This window comes from Euleptes europaea, chromosome 8, assembly GCF_029931775.1.
Source record: "Euleptes europaea isolate rEulEur1 chromosome 8, rEulEur1.hap1, whole genome shotgun sequence".
Classification (NCBI taxonomy): Eukaryota; Metazoa; Chordata; class Lepidosauria; order Squamata; family Sphaerodactylidae; genus Euleptes; species Euleptes europaea.
In genome coordinates this window covers 25,995,770-26,014,203 of record NC_079319.1, presented here as the reverse complement: position 1 = coordinate 26,014,203, position 18,434 = coordinate 25,995,770, and the positions used below count along the sequence as shown (strand labels likewise).

Here is an 18,434-nt window from a genome sequence, read left to right as displayed (position 1 = left end):
AAATCATTAAAGAAATGTTAGTCATTCAAGTTACCCGATTAATGAATTGATTCAATCTGCATAAACTTGCATATGAGAAATTATAGAGCTAAATGCTGAGCTGATGCTGAGCACGTTGCTCCTTATCTCACATACAGCACGAAAGGTATTTTCTAAGATTCAGTTTTAATAAGAACGTGTATTAAAAAGAATAATTAAAATGTAAAATCAGGTCTCTGATTAATCGGGTACACTTTTTTACTCAATCAAAACGTTTTAAATCAATCTACAGTACAGTCATAAACATGTATACTTGGAAGTAAATCCCATTGAATTCAATCTGACTTACTCTCTTTTGAGTGTATTTAGGACTGCAGCCCTAATCAGTTAATTAATTAAAAAGAAACAAAATACCACATTCTTGCTATTGGTTGACTAATTATAAAATTCTTTTCTTTTTTTTCTTATAGTGTTCTGCCCTGATTATCGTGCTCTGTTCTATCTTCTTCCTGGGAGAAAAAATAGGGAAAAAATGATCTTATGCTTCTTTTTGTTGGCTGGACTTATGCCTGCCTCCGCCAGAGAAAAACACCTTCCAAGAACACTTTTAAGTCAAAGAAATGATGCTGCTTTACTTGGTGAGTTGCTAATGAAGACATGCCAGGCATAACAACTGTACACATCTCAACACTTCAAAATGTTTGTAGGATAACAGAGCTTCTTTCGAGGAGGGGGTGATTTTTGTGAAAGGTAGTGTAGTACTAACAAAATAAGGTTTGGGAGAAGAGGAGTGTGGTTTTGAATACAAATAAACTGGTTCGTTAAAAGGAGATACAACAAGGATTTATATAAGAGATATTAAGTCAAAATAGGGGGGGAAATGGTTCCAGGGGGATACTAATAGTGGTAGAGGAAAGGGCATTTAATTGTTTTTTTCTTTTGATTTTTTTCCACTTCACAACTCTCCTTTGCACCAAAACTGTATTTCTATCCATGGGGCTTTTAATGCAAATCAGTCAGGCCTTATGAAGGAAATGCTACCTAGAAAGGTGATTAGGAACATGCACAGAATTTTTAATTTGTTTTGTTCTTCTCTTTTGCTTAGAATACTGAATCACCCAAGGACCGTCCCTGCCAAAATTCAGATAGATAGGAGGAATAGGTCCCTGTTTTATAGGCAATTAAAATTCTCACTTGCAGAGCAAGCAGAAGGATGTATGACAACCTTGATATAAAAGTTTGTCTTCCTTTCCCAAGGCCCCTAAGGAGTGTGAAGGTCTATTTTTCAACACAAATAGAGCATGCAGGTATGAAGAGCTAACCCACTCCCCTTCAATGTCAATGTCATTGTACTCAGATAATGGCAGCAGTCCAGTGGACTAGTCAAAAATGCTGTAATCAGAACCAGGCTGTGAAAGAATTTTTTTTGAGCAATTTTCTGGCATTTTGAGAGAGGGTCATGGATATTGGAAGTGAAGGACTTCGGCGCTTATCCTCAGACTTCAGAGGGGGGACTATAGAGAGATAGACAGGTCAGGACTTGTGTATCCCTCCTTTCTACTACTTTGGTGCTGTCACTTTGATGTGTAGATGTCTACTCTCAGGGAGTCTTCCTTCCAGCTAATACCTTCTCTCCCAGATGAAAGGTTTGAGATGCTCCTACAAGGGGGTAATCCTTCAACCACTCTTCAGGTTGCGAAATTTTGTTTAGCAGCAATGAAAATCCGTCGCCTTAGAACAGCGCAATTGACAGACGTGTCCCAGCTGTAATTCTTTTTTAAAATGTTTTAAACATGTTTTAAGACTCGGATTGTAATTCTTTGATTATAAGAATCTATTAGTCCATGCTTTCCGTTTTATCATGTTTTGACTGGCTAAGTGCCACAAATAAATTATCTATCTATCTATCTACCTACCTTCTCTCCCCTCACCACACTTCACCTTGCAACATGAGACCAGGACACGCATCACCATCCATCCTAGTTTAGCTAGCTAGACTACGGTTGCCAGCTCCGGGTTGGGAAATTCCTGGAGATTTGGCAGAGGAGCCTAGGGAGGTTAGGGAGGTAAAGAACCTCTGGGTTGGGAAGTACCTGGAGATTTTGGGGGGTGGAGCCTGAGGAGGGCGGGGTTTGGGAGGGGAGGGACTTCAATAAAGTATAATGCCATAGACTCCACCTTCCAAAGCGGCCATTTTTTCCAAGTGATCTGATCTCTGCTGCCTGGAGATCAGTTGTAATCCCAGGAGATCTCCAGCCAGCACCTGGACGTTTGGCAGCCCTAGTTTAGAATGTTATCTCTACTCTATCCTGTCTAAAATGGAGTTCCTCTTAATAAAGGACATATTCGTTTACTGAGATAAAAGGTTCCATGCGACCTTTATTTCCTCAGCAGCAATCAACTCAAATTCCCCTGTGCCGTATGCACTCTGCAGTTCTAACAATGAGTACCACCACAAAATGGCTGCCACAGGAGGTGGAGCTAAGCACAAAATGTCAAGGAGTTGAGTTGTAATAGAACTCTGATGGTAGCAGCTCCTCATTAACCACAGATATGTTTGTGTCTGTGTATATGTTACATACATATATGTTATGCATCTGTTGGAGAAGAGAGAGTATTTCTTCTTCTGGCTCGTACCTTGACCAGAGTAGAGTGGGGGGGCAGGGCTCAAGCTTGTGACCCCCAAGCCTAAAGGCAGCTACCCACTATGAGGACCCCTCAAGACTGCAACACAGGGCCAAAGCTCCCTGCATGAGAAGGGTTGGTTGGGTCACAGATCTCACTCGCCATCCTGCTCTCCCCTTCTCTGTCTCATTTGATTCTGTGTTTTATTTCACTTCTGCTCATCTGCTGACTACCATCTTGCTCATTGATAGCTACCTTTGCATAACCCTCTCTCCGTCTGCATAGCAGTCACCATGCTGAACACATGAAGGTACTTTATACTGAGTCCAAGATGCCAGTGAGCTGCCAAGAGTACAGGCTGGGGTGTTTGGGAGAGGAGGAGGAGAAGAAGAAGAAGAAGAAGAAGAAGAGTTGGTTTTTATATGCCGACTTTCTCTACCACTTAAGGGAGAATCAAACCGGCTTAGAATCACCTTCCCCTCCCCACAACAGACACCCTGTGAGGCAGGTGGGGCTGAGAGAGTGCTAAGAGAACTGTGACTAGCTCAAGGTCATCCAGCTGGCTTCACATGTAGGAGTGGGGAAACCAAACTGGTTCACCAGATTAGCCTCCGCCGCTCATGTGGGAGGAGTGGGGAATCAAACCCGGTTCTCCAGGTTAGAGTCCACCGCTCCAAACCACCGTTCTTGACCACTACACCATGCTGCACTTCCACTGCAGGCCTGCTGTGGTAGCCAGGACAGGCACCCTACGGCATGGCCAAAGAAGGAGAGGACACCCAGGGAGAGGGTGGTTACCAAGGTAGGCTGCAGCTTACTTGCAATCCTACAGTACCTTGGGTTGCAGCTGCTGCAGATGTCTGACAATAGCTGTGTCAAAGCAGGAACTACCTATCAAAAGACCTGCTGGGCAATGGTCCGGCCCCCTTTCTATGCACCTTAGCAGGCACCAGGAAAGCAGTGGGCGGGGACCCCATAGTGGCCATGTGTTTACAAAAAGTCTGTGGGACAACCCTTTTTGATGGAAACATCTTCAAACTTTTCTGGTAGGAAGACCCCCTATCAAATTATCTGCTGAGTAACTCTTGCAACCTTCTTGCTTCTGCAGCTGTGGAAAGCAAACAGCATATGCACTGAAAGTCACAATGGATATTTCTAAAGGTTTCTGGAAATAACCAATCTTCATAATTTTTAGCAATGCAGTATATTAACTGTATTAAAGAACAGAGAAGTTTTTGTTTGGGTTTTCATTAGTTAATATCCAAGTGCACATCCCTAGAAGAAATCTGGGTAATAGTAGAAGGAATTAAACACATACGTATGTGCTGCTTCTCCATTCTGTTCTTCTATTTCGAAAGGGCTGTCTGAATAATGTTTATGCATTTGCTTGTAAAGTCTAGGTAGGCCCTTAGAATGGAACATACATGCCACAAAAATTCTGTTAACGATGAGATTGTCTCAAATTATGTAATGCAGACTATGAGGTTATTGCTGGACATGTGTAATAGTACCCTGGAATTAACTATTACAATAAATCTATCCTGCTAGGAGTTCAACCAGATGATCTAATGTATATTTTTTATTTCCATTGCTTATGAATTAAAGCAAGGTCTTAATTATGAATGCTGGTTTCCCAGTAGAACACAACAAAAAATGGCATGGTTTATAACTGCTGTTTTGATTCTTGCCACTTAATATTGTTTTTGTTGAAATGTGGTGTTGGGAGGAGTTATGGATACCGTGGACTGCCCAAAAATACACAAATAAGTAGGTTATAGATCAAATCAAGCCTGAACTGACCCTAGAAGCTAAAATGACTAAACTGTGGCTATCATATTTAGGTCACATTATGAGAAGGCAAGAGTCACTGGGAAAGACAGTCATGCCAGGAAAAGTTGAGGGCAGCAGGAAAAGAGGGAGACCCAACATGAGATGGACTGACTCAATAAAAGAAGCCACAGCCCTCAGTTTGCAAGATCTGAGCAAGGCTGTCAAAGATAGGACATTTTGGAGGACTTTGATTCATAGCGTCGCCATGAGTCGGAAGTGACTTGATGGCACTTAACACACACACAATATTGTTTTCCTTGAAAGTACTGATTCAGAAAGTTAAGTGAATAAATACACCCAGTTCTATAATATAATTTTGAATTTGTCAATGGGGAAAAAAATAATTGCACCGTGGGGGGTGAGCTGTGGATTGCTATGCACAGTTATCTGGCCAAAGCCCATTGATTTCAGTGGTTTTAGACTGGAGTGACTCTGCATAGGAGTAACTAAGGAATTGAATAGCTTCCTTTAGAAACATGTTGCTCCTACTGAAAAATATAAGCATGCCTTGTGGTTATACAGGAAAAAATAGAAGGTCGTCGGTTCCCCATGGTTACCTGACTGGAAGGTCTCTCTCTAGAGGTTTCTGCTAATTAGTTTGAAGCAGCTTCAAAAACTCAATTTGAGTGTGGCACATAAATATTTTAATTCATACATAAATAAGTGCCTCCAGTCCAGCCAGCTGTCTCATGTGATGAGTTAGAAGTCAGTGCATGGATCTCCCAGGTTAAGACCTGTGGCACAGAGTTGGGCTGTGGCTCAGTGGTAGAGTATCTGCTTTGCATGCAGGAAATCCTAAGTTTAATATCTGGGATCTCCACCTTAATTAAAAGGTTCAGGTAGTAGATGATGGGGCGGGGCTGTGGCTCAATGGTAGAGCATTTGCTTGGCATGCAGAAGGTTCCAGGTTCAATCCCTGGCATCTCCAGTTAAAGGGACTAGGCAAGTAGGTGATGGGAAAGATCCCTGCCTGAGACCCTGGAGAGCCGCTGCCGGTCTGAGAGGCAATACTGACTTTGATGGACCATTCAGTATAAGGCAGCTTCATGTGTTCATGTCTGAGACTCTGAAGAGCTGCTACCAATCAGAGTAGACAGTACAGACCTTGATAGACTGATTGTCTGATTCCATATATGGCAGCTTCGTTTGTTCACATAACATTATCTGCTTCATTATAATCTACTTTTTTCCTCCGTGAGGCTTACAACATTCTCCCCTTCTCCATTTTATCTTTCCTTTTACTTGGGTCAAAAAAAGTTACCATGAAAATTTTAATCCAAATCATAAGCATCTTACAAGATTTTTCCCCCAACTACATCTGAATCAACATTAGAGAATTACAGCTTCACAGTACAGCTGGAAGAAAAAACAGTGAAGTGGACCCAGTTTCTCAGGTCCAAGGGCCAGAATTCCTAGTTTGGGCTCATGTCCAGTGGTGGCCAGACTAAATTTAGCCCTTTTCTTTCTGATGTCATTTCTGCAAATATCTCTCACTTTATCTGGACGTAATTATTCTACTATGATTATTAGGGTTTTATTCTGGTCAAGAAATAAACTGTAATTAGCTACAGAAATGAGATAATAATATGGAAAGTGGATAAATGCTCCAGCATTTCTGCATCCCATTAGGAATGGAATGCTATTTCTGCTTATTTTTGGCACATGTTCAGCATCCTCTAATTTTGAAAAACTGAGCAACCTTTCTGTAATTCTGGGTCTGTGAAGAAAGCTAGACTGTAGCCTTGAAGTGAATAAAACCATACAGTTACTTCATAGTCTGCAAATAGCATCGCTGTTCCATGCCCACAAACGTTTCTGATTGCTGACAAAAGGTCTGTCACGAACCAAATGGAAATAGGGGCATTTCCTGCCCCGCAATTACTTGCACAAACATGTGGTTTGTATCCTTCAGCAATTCTCTTCAGAATGCAATAAGAGATCAAGTAAATTATTCAACTTCCTTTGACTCCGCAATGCCCTGAACCTTATAGGATACAGTATTGGCTTCAAAAACCTCATAATAAGCAGTCTGAGGATAAGAGCCTATAACATTAAATATCTACTGCTAACTGCAACGTAGTCTAATTTCCTATAAGAGTCACAATATTCGGGGGCTGGATTCAAAGTGCTGCGGGTTGAACAAAGTTAGTGGTATGGGATTTTCCTGCCTCTTCCCTCTGCTGCAGCCTGCTGGGACCCACAAAATAGTGTGTTTGGAGGACGGGGGACCCTCACAAATAGTGGGGGGGATGAGATGGGTTTCTGCAATGGGAGGAGGAGGAGTAAAAAAATGAACCTCCCCCCTCCACCAAGAGAAGTGCTGTTCGGCTAGCTTTAGTGGTGGAACAGCGCCTTTGAATACAACCCTTAATCTCCAATTGTATTCAGGGTAGTTAAATTACTAAAGAGCAGAACCTCTGGTTTTTAGACTATATTTTGTTTCCTAGTTCTCATTCCAAATTGTTGTGCTGTACTTCACCAATCTATTTTAATTTGGGAATGGTTTTTGATATACAGCTGTTTGCATAGAGCCCTGTGGCGCAGAATGGTAAGCTGCAGCACTGCAGTCCAAGCTCTGCTCACAATCTGAGTTGGATCCTGATGGAAGTCGGTTTCAGGTAGCCGGCTCAAGGTTGACTCAACCTTCCATCCTTCCGAGGTCGGTAGAATGAGTCCCCAGCTTGCTGGGGGTAAAGGGAAGATGACTGGGGAAGGCAATGGCAAACCACCCTGTAAACATAGTCTGCCTAGTAAATGTGATGTGAAGTCACCCCATGGGTCAGTAATGACCCGGTGCTTGCCCAGGGGACTACTTTTACCTTTACCTATTTGCATATGTCTTGTTTTCTGTTTCCTTCCTCCTCTAGAAAATTCCTGCAGTAACAAGCAGCTAGACCTTGTGTTCGTCATTGACAGCTCTCGTAGTGTTCGCCCTTATGACTTTGAGAAAGTTAAAGAATTCATCTTAACCATCTTGCAGTTTTTGGACATCAGCCCAGACGTCACCAGAGTGGGTCTCATTCAATATGGCAGCACGGTTAAACACGAATTTTCCCTGAAGACCTTCAGGAGGAAACAAGATGTGGAGAGAGCAGTGAAAAGAATGATGCACCTGGCTACTGGTACCATGACAGGATTAGCCATTCAGTACGCAATGAACATTGCATTTTCGGAATCGGAAGGGGCTCGGCCACTCAGCCAGAATGTACCCAGAATTATCATGATAGTGACAGACGGAAGACCTCAGGATCCTGTGGCAGAGGTTGCAGCAAAAGCCCGGAATTCAGGAATCCTTGTTTTTGCTATTGGCGTGGGTAGGGTAGATATGAACACGCTCAAGTCAATTGGGAGCGAGCCTTATGAAGCGCACGTCTTTTTGGTTGCAAATTTCAGCCAGATTGAAACCCTGACATCCGTGTTCCAGACTAAACTTTGTGGTAAGATATACATTTTACAAGCTTTATTGAAAATATTCAGTATTTAAAAAGAAGTGCCCGTTTATACACTTAAGCAAGATTTTGAATAAAACAAACAGATCAACTCTATATTCATATATACAAATAAAAGATGACTTGGGTTGGATCCCATGATCATTGCATGTGAGGGGGGATTTTCACTGATTCTCTCCTCCTAAAGCAGAACTTCCTCTTCCCTCTCATGCTTTTCCAGAGGGTTGCCTGCCATCTAGAGGAGCATATTTGGGGGGTGGGGGTGTTGGGGGCTGTATCGAGGAGGGGAAGGCATAGAAAGTCTTCAGTCAGCTGAGATTTTTGGCAGGATTCAAACCATTGTAATATTGGAGAACAGTTGTTTGTCTAACTGCTGTACGCTCCTTATCATTTTGATTTCTCTATAAAAAGTTTTCTGATAGAAAATAACATGTTGGTATGTGCTTTATAACTTTCATAATATTTTTACCCTTGTCTGCTGAAAAAGTATTTTGGACAGTCCTTCTTTCATCTATATACCTTTATCAGAGACAAAATTTTGTTTAAACATGCAATTGCTAGTTAATATTTTGTCTTTCTCTTTCAGTCCAACACATGTGCAACATAATGAAACATGGTTGTGACCATTTCTGCATCAACACATCTGGCTCTTATGTATGTAAATGTAAACAGGGATATATTCTCAATTCAGACCAGAGGACTTGCAGTAGTGAGTATTCTACTTTATCTTCCTTCTATCTCACACATTCTTAAATATATTTTTGGGGTGGTATAGAATATAAGGTCTCAAAATGTGAGAGGGCATTTGATATGAATGTATTCATAGTTTCTTTCTGGAAAACCAGGATATTTAATATCTCATCTGATACTGACTAGTAAAGTAAAATGCCTGTTTGAATATATCATTAGTGCATTAACATCTAAAAGAAAAAGGTAGTCCTCTGTGCAAGCACCATGTCATTCCTGACCCATGGGGTGATGTGACTCACATCCCCACGTTTACTAGGCAAATTATGTTTATGGGGTGGTTTGTCGTTGCCTTCCCCAATCGTCTACACTTTACCACCAGCAAGCTGGGTACTCATTTTACCGACCTCAGAAGGATGGAAGGCTGAGACAACCTTGAGCCGGCTACCTGAAACTGACTTCCATCATGATCAAACTCAGGGTGTAAGCAGAGCTTTTGACTGCAGTACTGCATCTTACCACTCTGCGCCACAGGGCTCTGTACATCTAAAAATGTGGAACAGAGCATCAAAGAATGGAAGTATAAGAAAAACGGGGATGCCACTGAAAATGGCAGCCCTGTGTTGATCCCTCCGCGGTCTGTAATGTGTAGAGCAACTAGCGTCCTGATGTTTTTGTTTGCTCCACAACATTGGCTACTGTACAATTCTATCTGTAATCTGTATTGTGCTTTACAGAGGGAGAGGGGAACTCAACATTTTGATCTGGAAACTGCTGGCATTTTTAATGGCAGCCCCTTTGCCCTTAGAATGTCTAGTTCTGCCCACAGAGACACAAACACTGGTAAAGTAAGATTTGAGTCCAGTAGGGGTTAAGAGCAGCAGACACTAATTTGGAGAACCGGTTCGATTCCCCACTCCTCCACATGAAGCCTGCAGGGTTGTTAGCCAAAATGCTCGGTTATGAATATTTATATGGGGGAATGAGCAAATCAATAACTGGCAATGGGCATAACTGCAGGATCTAAGCCTGTGTCTACCAGAGTCCATTCCGTGGTTCAAAGAATAAGGCAGAGGCAATGGAATTCAAATTCAAAGGTGTTTACTTGATTGTATGTACACATGCACACAAAATTACATATACACAACACACAGAGAGAGCCTACGGAATAAAGGTGGTAAAATAGAGACATTTGCCAATGTGGCCGGTTTTCCTTTGAAGAGCGGTAATACTACACCTGATCCTGAAGACAGCATCCTAGATTCCGTGCAGCAGGGAGGAATTAAAAGGGGGCAGGGGGAGTCCCCTGCGTGTTCAAGCATCCCACTCCGACAGAGTGACAGCAAGTACGGGAGGGAGAGAGAGCTAGCTTTCTTATGGCTGACAGTGACCCCAGTTATACTCTTTTTGGAGTGGGGGATGATGGGATTATCTCCTTGTGGTTCCCATTCATTCACAAAAGGTGAGTGAAACCTTAATGGTCGGCTGCTAAGGTGTGTCAGGGGGGCAATTGAGACAGGTAAGCTAAAACCTATGGATTGCGCAATTCCAGGAGGGTCAGGAGACGATCACTGATGGGTTTAAACAAAGGCATGAACAGCTGTGCCCGGGCGAGGCACTTTCGCAATGCTGGATGAGCAATTCTTAATTGCTGATATCACGGAGGCTTCCGATGGGTCGTTAATTATGCAGATGGCCAGGTGGGTGCTGGCTACGTGTCTGGTTGTTCTCTGCGAAATGGCTTCTTCTGGACACTCGAACGGGGACACAGGAAAATGGATTCCCTCTGGTTCACTTGGAGGGGCCGTCCTGCCCGTGGGTCCTTCATGCCTGTTTTGCGGGATGGTGCGGGAGCCCTTTCCATGGTGTCTGGGGCTTGCTGCACGTCTGGGATGGTGGCAACACGTAGCTTTTGGGATTGCCATGTATCCAGTCCGGGAGATGGCAAGCGTGGGGTAACAGGGTGACCTTGACCCAGTCGCAGTTCTCTCAGATACTCTCTCATTGATACATTGCCTGCGGAGGCAGGCAATGGCAAACCACCTCTGAACGTCTGTTGTCTCGAAAACCCAAAGGGTTACCATAAGTCAGCTGTGACTTGATGGCACATGCACACACACAACACAGACACCCTTCGTAGAGGAAAAAAAGAGGCTACACACAGCTGTGACTTGATGGCACTTCCCACCACCACAGCACCTTAAATACTAAAGAGATTTCCAAGGTATAAGTTCTGATAAAGGAAACTTTGACACTTAAAAGCCTATGGCCTGGAAATCTCACTGGTTTTTAAAGTGCCACTGGACTGGAATCTTGCTCTTTTCTTCTTCTTTTTTTCTGCTGTGAAGTTACAGCTGACTTATGGTGACCCCACAGAGGTTTTCAAGAGAAGATACAGAGGTGGTTTGCCCTTGCCTGCCTCTGCATCACAGCCCTGGTATTCCTTGGAGGCCTCCCATCTGAATACTAGCCAGGGCCGACCCTGCTTAGTCGAGATCTGACAAGATCAGGCTAGCCTCAGGCTGTCCAGGTCAGGGTCAGGTCAGCTCTTCTACTGCAAACAAATACGCCACCTGAAACTGGTAATGTAGTTAATGTATCTAGTTCAGTATCCTTCCCTGTCATATCCCTAATCTCCTCTCCTACAAAACTTTTTTTAAAAAACATTTTGCACTTCTAGGGGTTTGGGGGTAGGATTTGCATATTGTTTCTTTGACAATTACATTCCATCCCAACACTGCATGGTGTTTGCTGTCTTTTTTAAATTGCTAGCTGTTTTCTAGCATAAGTGATAAAAATACATTTGCAATCTTAGGTGGAGGTTTATCTTTTGCTTTTTGTCACCCTGCAGAGAGTGACAAACAAATAATTAGCATGTGTATGTCAACTAGATCCATGTGGCACTTTGGCACTTAACATTTTAGAAAATGTATTACTGTTCTTGTAGCAAAAACCATCAGAGCAGAATCCTGTTGCTCTCTTTGCTCCAGTTATATTCAAAATATGTAGTGTGAAAACTCAATGTAGGATACTAACACATGGCAATTGGGTATTCAAAATGGCCTTCATGCCTACCTATCCTCTTGCCTTCAGATATACATATGACATTATTACAGTCATCATAATTATCTTTACTATATCAAATATTAAACTGAGTAGCTTGTACTAATTAGGAAACTAGAAGAACGAGGCCATCCATTAACCTGACCCCTACCCTGACATTGCTCACAGGTCCTAGCATATTGACTTCTAGCTACTGAAAGCAAAAGTGACCACAATTTCATGGAATGGAACATACTCCAAAAGCAGATGCCCCTAACTCATGCCATAGAATCCAGTGAGATTCTGATTTTAGACTGCAATGCAAAAAGATAGTTGTAATGAAGCGTATAATGGTTGCCACCACAACTAGTGAACATGCCAGTCCCCAGATTTGGTGCATTAGCCTCATTCATTAATAGACCTATCACCCCCTCCTCCTAATACAGCATGGATATACTATGCATAGCTCACAGCACTGGAGTGAGGGGAAGAGAAGGCTGATGAATAAAGGAATGGTCTGGTTTCGCACCATCCTAAAGATCTTTTCTGCTCTCCACATGTAAAAGCTGGCACAATTCTGTGATATCCTTATCTAAATCAAGATGTTCTTTTCCTAGCAAGTACTGTGGTGGGTTGGTCCAGAATATTTTGCCCTTCCTTGATAAATCAAGGAGGCTCAGCAGCTATGCTGATGGTGAGATGAGCCCTTTTTTTTGTTCCATAGACCTGGGAAATATATTGGGTTGGATCCAAGCCTCATTGTCTGCCAGCAGAAATACACTTCCATCAATGGAAGAGGGAGAGTGGTTTTCGCCAATCCTCCCTCCCACTGCAGATTCCCCACATTGTGCTCCAAGGGTGCCCCCAAACACCTCGAGGCAGTATTTCAGGACATGGGTGGCAGCAGGAATGGGGAGTCAGGAAAGTTCTGTGACTGTAGCTATGCTTGTGGCACTTTGGATCCAACCCATTCTGTGTACATAGGGTTGTATCCAACTACCTTTTCCACTGGTGAAAAAAGAAGGGGAAGGTCCCCTTTGACTCTCCCCCCACCCCCACCAAGGGTGTTCCTTCATGAAACCTTCATGGACAAAGGGCATGTGTGACGGGGGGGGGGGGGCTGGAAGAAGGAGGGGAAGTAGGTGAGATTGAGTGAAAAAACTGTCTGAATCCAACTCACAGAATATAGTAAAACAACAGATACAGTTTAGCAGGAGTTTGGTTCTGGTTAATGCCGCTGTAGATTGCTTTAGGTTGTGCCTTTGCTCTTGAATTTTTTAAAGCAAATAAAGCCAAAGACACATTCCTCAGTCATTCTCTAGTCTCTGCAGAAATAAATCAGACATGTTTATATTCTCTGACAATACATTGTCAACATATTCCAGATGTATTTGTCTAAGGCCTAAGATCAGTTTCCAATTAATTATTTCAAAGCCAATTTATGCACAAACTTTGTAGTGCACAGATAATTTCAGTAATCTCTTAATAAAAATATTGGCTGCAATCCAGAACATTGAAATCAGTGGCAGGACTCTCATTAATTGTAATAGTTATGGACTATATCCAACGGATGTAGCCACTATTACTGAAGGATTGTTAATTTTTGTTAGCATTCTCTGATGTGTGCAGTAAGTTGGACCAGTTGAGGAGGCTCTGGGAGCAATCTTAAACAGGTCTACTCAAAACTAAATCCCATGTTATAAAATGGGGCTTACTCCCAGGAAAGCGTGTTTAGGATTGCAGTGTTCGTGAGTAAATGACTTGAAGGCATCAACTCCAAATTCTGCATGATTTTTCTTGTACAGTACCTTCAAAAATCTGTTTTAGGTTTTCTGAAATAGCTTTTTATGCCGTTTTCCTCAGTACCATCTTGTTCATTCTACACCTGTGAGAGGATGTGCAAAGAGCTGGAATAAACTGGTTTAATTTCTAATAAAAGCCAAAGAAACAGTGAGAACAAAGTGTTGCCACTAGAGATAAAACCACTGACAGCGGAGATCAAGACCTCTGCCTGAGACCCTGGAGAGCCGCTGCCGGTCTGAGTAGACAATACTGACTTTGATGGACCAAGGGTCTGATTCAGTGGAAGGCAGCTTCATGTGTTCATGTATTTTCATTCTCAATGCCAGTATTATGGAATTTCCTCCACAGGAAAATCTGCTAAAGTTCATCCATTCCTTTTTTCAATAAGAGTGTGAAGAAAGAATTATTGAAAGTGATTGAAATTTTACTGCTGACTTGTGCAGTTGGTTGGCTTGGAACTTATGGGGAGGGGTTTATGGATTTTAACTACTGTTGTTTTGTTTGTGTACATGCATATCTCTTTTAAAAAGTGTGATCCGCTTTCAATATTCTGCTCTTCTCTAGGGTGTCTAGCCTAGGGCTGTTGAAAAAAAAAATTGGATTCGGCAAAATTCGGCCCATTTTTATTCAGGAAATGCCGAAGTCCGAACTCTCCCGCTTCGGGTCTGTGCAATTCGGCATGAGATCTGGAGTTCGGGGGAAAATTCGGCCGAATAAAGCCATTAAAAACACAATAGCACCTTTCCGTGGCTCGGGGGGGCATTTTTGGGGGTAGAGGTCCCAAACTTTCAGCGTAGCTTGAGGGGACCCTTCTTGCAAGAACCCCCACGTTTTGTGAACATTGGGTCAGGGGGGCTGAGATATGGGCCCCGAAAGGGGTCCCCCCCTTAATGTGCACCTCTGACAATGGGGGTTTGTAATTAGCAGAGCTTGCCGCCCACTCCAGAAGCTCCCAGCCCCGACAAACAGCTGAGCTGGGGGGAGCAAGGGTGGGGCAGGTGTGAAGAAGTTTGCAAACCATGCAAAGCAACACGTTTGCAACCATGCAAAGCAAGGCGTGACGCCTGGGAGTTTGCAAACCATGGAAAGGGACAGAGGCACGCTAGCTAAGCATAAGGAGCAGGAGGGGTGGAATTTCCCCTTTTGCATCGGACTCAGGACCAGGCAAATGCATTCTTTAAGTAACAATTTGAAAACCAGTTTTGAGCAAGCATCAAAATAGACCTAACCAATCTTATGAATGAGGGAAAACCTGAGGACACACAACTGAAGCCCCCCCCTCAAACCAGGGAGAGAGAGACTCGAGGGGGCACACACCCCCAGGCAGAACGGGCGAAAGTCCCCTTTGGCTCCCCCCCACAGAAACTGCTCCCTCCCCGCACACACACACAGACTCTGCTTCCCCCCCACACACACACACACAGGAGAAAAATGATAGAGAAAAGCCCCAAAATGGGTCTTACTGTGGATGTCTTCTGTTCCATCTTCTTCACACCTGCCCCGCCCTTGCTCCCCGCAGCTCAGCTGTTTGTCAGGGCTAGGAGCTTTGGGCATGGGAGGCAAGCGCTGCTAATTGCAAACCCCCATTGTCAGAGATGCACATTAAGGGTGGGGGGACCCCTTCCCGGCCCCATATTTCGGGGGCCCCAATCCAATCTTTACAAAACTTGGGGGTTCTTGCAAGAAGGGTCCTCTGAAGCTATGCTGTAAGTTTGGGGGCTCTACCCCCAAAAATGCGCCCCCTGCAGCCACGGAATGGCTTGAATGTGCACACGCACCCCCCCCCCCCCAAGGGGGATCTCTCTCTCACACACAAACAGATACTCTCTCTTTCTCTCCCCGGACCGCGCAGCAGCTGGGCTCATGCACTCAATCGTGACTGATTGGCCAGAAGAAGACCCAGCTTGGCCACCGATTGGCCGCGGGAGAATGCTGCTTACTAACTGACGGTTATGCTGCGGCGCTGAACCCTGAATTTGCTGAATTTATTCGCCGAACACCCCGAACTCGCTGAATTCGGCTCCCCGTTTTCCCGCCTTTTTTGAGTTTGGTTCCATCCGAACTAAAAACCGCCAAATCAGGGGAAATTCGGCTGTTTTTCGGTTCGGGACGAACCGAATTGACAACCCTAGTCTAGCCTGCAGAATAACTTATATTATATTCCTATGGGGTAATGACTCCTTTAGAGTAACTTTCAGGCCAGTATATTGTCGAAGGTTTTCACGGTCAGAGTTCATTGGTTCTTGTAGGTTATCCAGGCTGTGTGACCGTGGTCTTGGTATTTTGTTTCCTGATGTTTCGCCAGCAGCTGTGGCAGGCATCTTCAGAGGAGTAACAGTGTCAGGCACACAGGGTCCAGGCAGGCTGCACACAGGCTCCCACTAAGAACAACAGGAAGTGTGTTATAGTGGTTAGAATGCCAGTCTAGGATTTGGAAGACCAAGATCTGAATCCTCACTTTGCCCTGAAGCTTGCTGTCTCCTAGCCTAACCTTTCTGATAGTGGTTATGGGAATAACATGGGGAACCATGTTTGCTGCCCTAATCTTGTTGGAGTTAAGGGTGGGATTAAGAATACTAGAATGTACTAGAATAGATAGAAAATTGAATGGCATTGCCAAAAGACAGTTAGGGAAGGGAGGGACAGAACACTGTTGGGTCCTATGCCCACAGGGCTAAGGGATTAACTGAGCCCTTTATTTTTAATTTTGTGATTTTATTATGCATTACAACTTCCATTGGTAAAGAAAGTATGCATATCATGCTCTGGAAAAGCATGCATCTTTCACGCTGCATGCTGAACATGTAGTTCATGTTTTTTATACCAAATTATGAATTAACATTTTCATAATTATATGTAGGCATCTGAAACATCAGCATAATCTATCTGTGTCCCATTCGTATTTTTGTGTATGGGAAGTTAATAATAAAATTGTTTATATGGGACTTGGGTTAAAATGTATTTGTTTATTTTTACTTCTGTCTCATGTTCAGATTTGACTAAATCCCCTGGGTCAAAGTACTTGTGGTTGTAAAAACAATCCAAAGAAGCAGACATGGCTAGAAATCATTAAATGAAGTGTTGTTGATATGCAATCATAAACCAAAATCAGTATTTTCCTTTTCCTGTTTTTAATGGATAGTATTCTGATAATTCCAAATACTTAATGCATCTATTATCCTGCAGTTTGATATACTTTTATAAACTATATTCCCAATCTGCAACTCAAAACAGAATACAAAAGAAGTCCTTCCTATGATTGCAATAACATTGTATTAATTTTAACTTTTGCAGCTCAGAATCTATGTGAAGTCGAAAAACATGACTGTGAACAGATATGCGTAAATACCCCCGGATCCTATGTCTGCCAGTGTTATGATGGCTATGAACTTGAGGAAAATGGGAAGAAATGTTTCAGTACGTATTTACTTTCTGTTGCTCATTAAAAAAAAAGCAACTGTTCTCATTATTGTAACTGTTTTGGGATTTCTTTCTGATTTATTCATTTACTTCTTTACCCAGTCAAACAATATTATTAACAACAATGTGCTATGGAGATAGAGCATATATTTATTATTACCATAGGGTTACTTATATTAATCACCATGGGGAAGTTTTCATTCCCGCAGGCAATATAAGGCACACGTTAGAATGTGTGCATTTCCGCTGGAGTATCTTCTCTAGCCTCCAGTGTACATTTTGGAGCATCATAAACCATGAAAGTTGCTGTGCTTGAGATCCATAAATTATCAATGTAAGATCTTATATTACTTGTGGGAATAGCAGTCTGCATTGGATGAAACATTCCAGACAGGAAGCTCTTATAGTCAATGGGCTTACAAGGGTGTAACTCTGTTTAGGATTGCACTGTTAGTCTGTTCTGCCAAAAACAAAAGGATTCTTGTGGTACCAACAGCGCATTCCTGACATGTGTCAGCGGCCTGCACCAAAGGCCTTTGGAGGCCAGCAAAGGCCTCCGCTGGCCCAAGGGCCCACAGCACCCACAGGTGGCACACGTCGGCATTTGTGGCCCCAGCACTGGTGTGCAGGGCTGGATGCCGCTCGCCGGCAGCTGGCGCAGCAGCATCGTGCCCGAACACCAACAGAGCCTGCTGCTGGTGTCCAGATGCCGGCAAAGGCCGCGTCGTCATCCCGGGAGGCATTCCCAGGGCGTCACAGCGTTGGTCAGGGGCGGGGCTGCCATTAGGCGGCCTCCTGAGCCATTACGGTTCAGGAACACCCCCTTTTTCCCCGGCCAAGATTACAGCTCAGGAAGGTCCCCTTTATCTCCCGTGCAACCCTATGAGGGTTGCATGGATTTTTGGCGCCGGACAGAGGTTTCAGCCAAGCCGAAACCTCCTTAGGAGGCAGCACCGCTGCGTTGCTTCTTAAGCTTGGCTCAGGCATTCCGGTCAGGAATGCGCTGTAATAGATTTCCTGTAGAGTAAACTTTAGTGGACTAGATCAACAAAACCTTATACCACAATAAATATCGGGCAATAAGGGCTCAGGGATCTCCTTTTCTACTTGTATCTGATGAAGGGAGCTTTGACTCTCAAAAGCTTATACCCTGGGAATCTTGTTGGTCTGTAAGGTGCTACTGAACTTGAATCTTGCACAATAATATGTTCGTCTTCAAGGTGCCATGAAGACATTTGAAATATATAGGAACAATGGAAGCCTGGACATACAGCCCATTCCTGAGCTCTGAGGCTGAAAGAGCTCAAGAGGTGCACAAGCGGCTGTGCCAGCATCCAGGCCGCTTGCGCTGGTGCCCGGGCCACTTGCGCCACTGAGAGTGGCACGGACGCTGGGGTTGGGGTGTTCACGCTGGCCTCCCTGCTCTGCCTCCCACCGGTGCAAGTCCCCACACCGTCGTCTCAGGGGGTACTCTGGGGGGCAGAGCTGCCAGTAGGCAGCTTCCTGACCCCTTTCAGGCTGGGAATGCCCCCTCCAGCAACAGCGTTGCTGCGCCAGCATTGCTGCTCCCAAAAACTCAGGAATGGGCTGTTAGTTACT

At 43.8% G+C, this 18,434-nt stretch overlaps 1 protein-coding gene across 1 annotated transcript in view; it reads left to right on the top strand.

Annotated features, from left to right (window-relative positions):
- Window positions 1–504: 504 nt before the first annotated feature.
- The window catches only part of MATN2 (matrilin 2), a 59,078-nt gene continuing 41,148 nt past the window's right edge, over window positions 505–18,434 (top strand). The window contains exons 1-4 of the mRNA XM_056854885.1: window positions 505–617; window positions 7,302–7,871; window positions 8,470–8,592; window positions 16,710–16,832. Coding sequence (XP_056710863.1) covers window positions 512–617; window positions 7,302–7,871; window positions 8,470–8,592; window positions 16,710–16,832 — 922 coding nt within the window. The 5' untranslated portion in view covers window positions 505–511. The remainder of the gene's footprint in view (window positions 618–7,301; window positions 7,872–8,469; window positions 8,593–16,709; window positions 16,833–18,434) is intronic.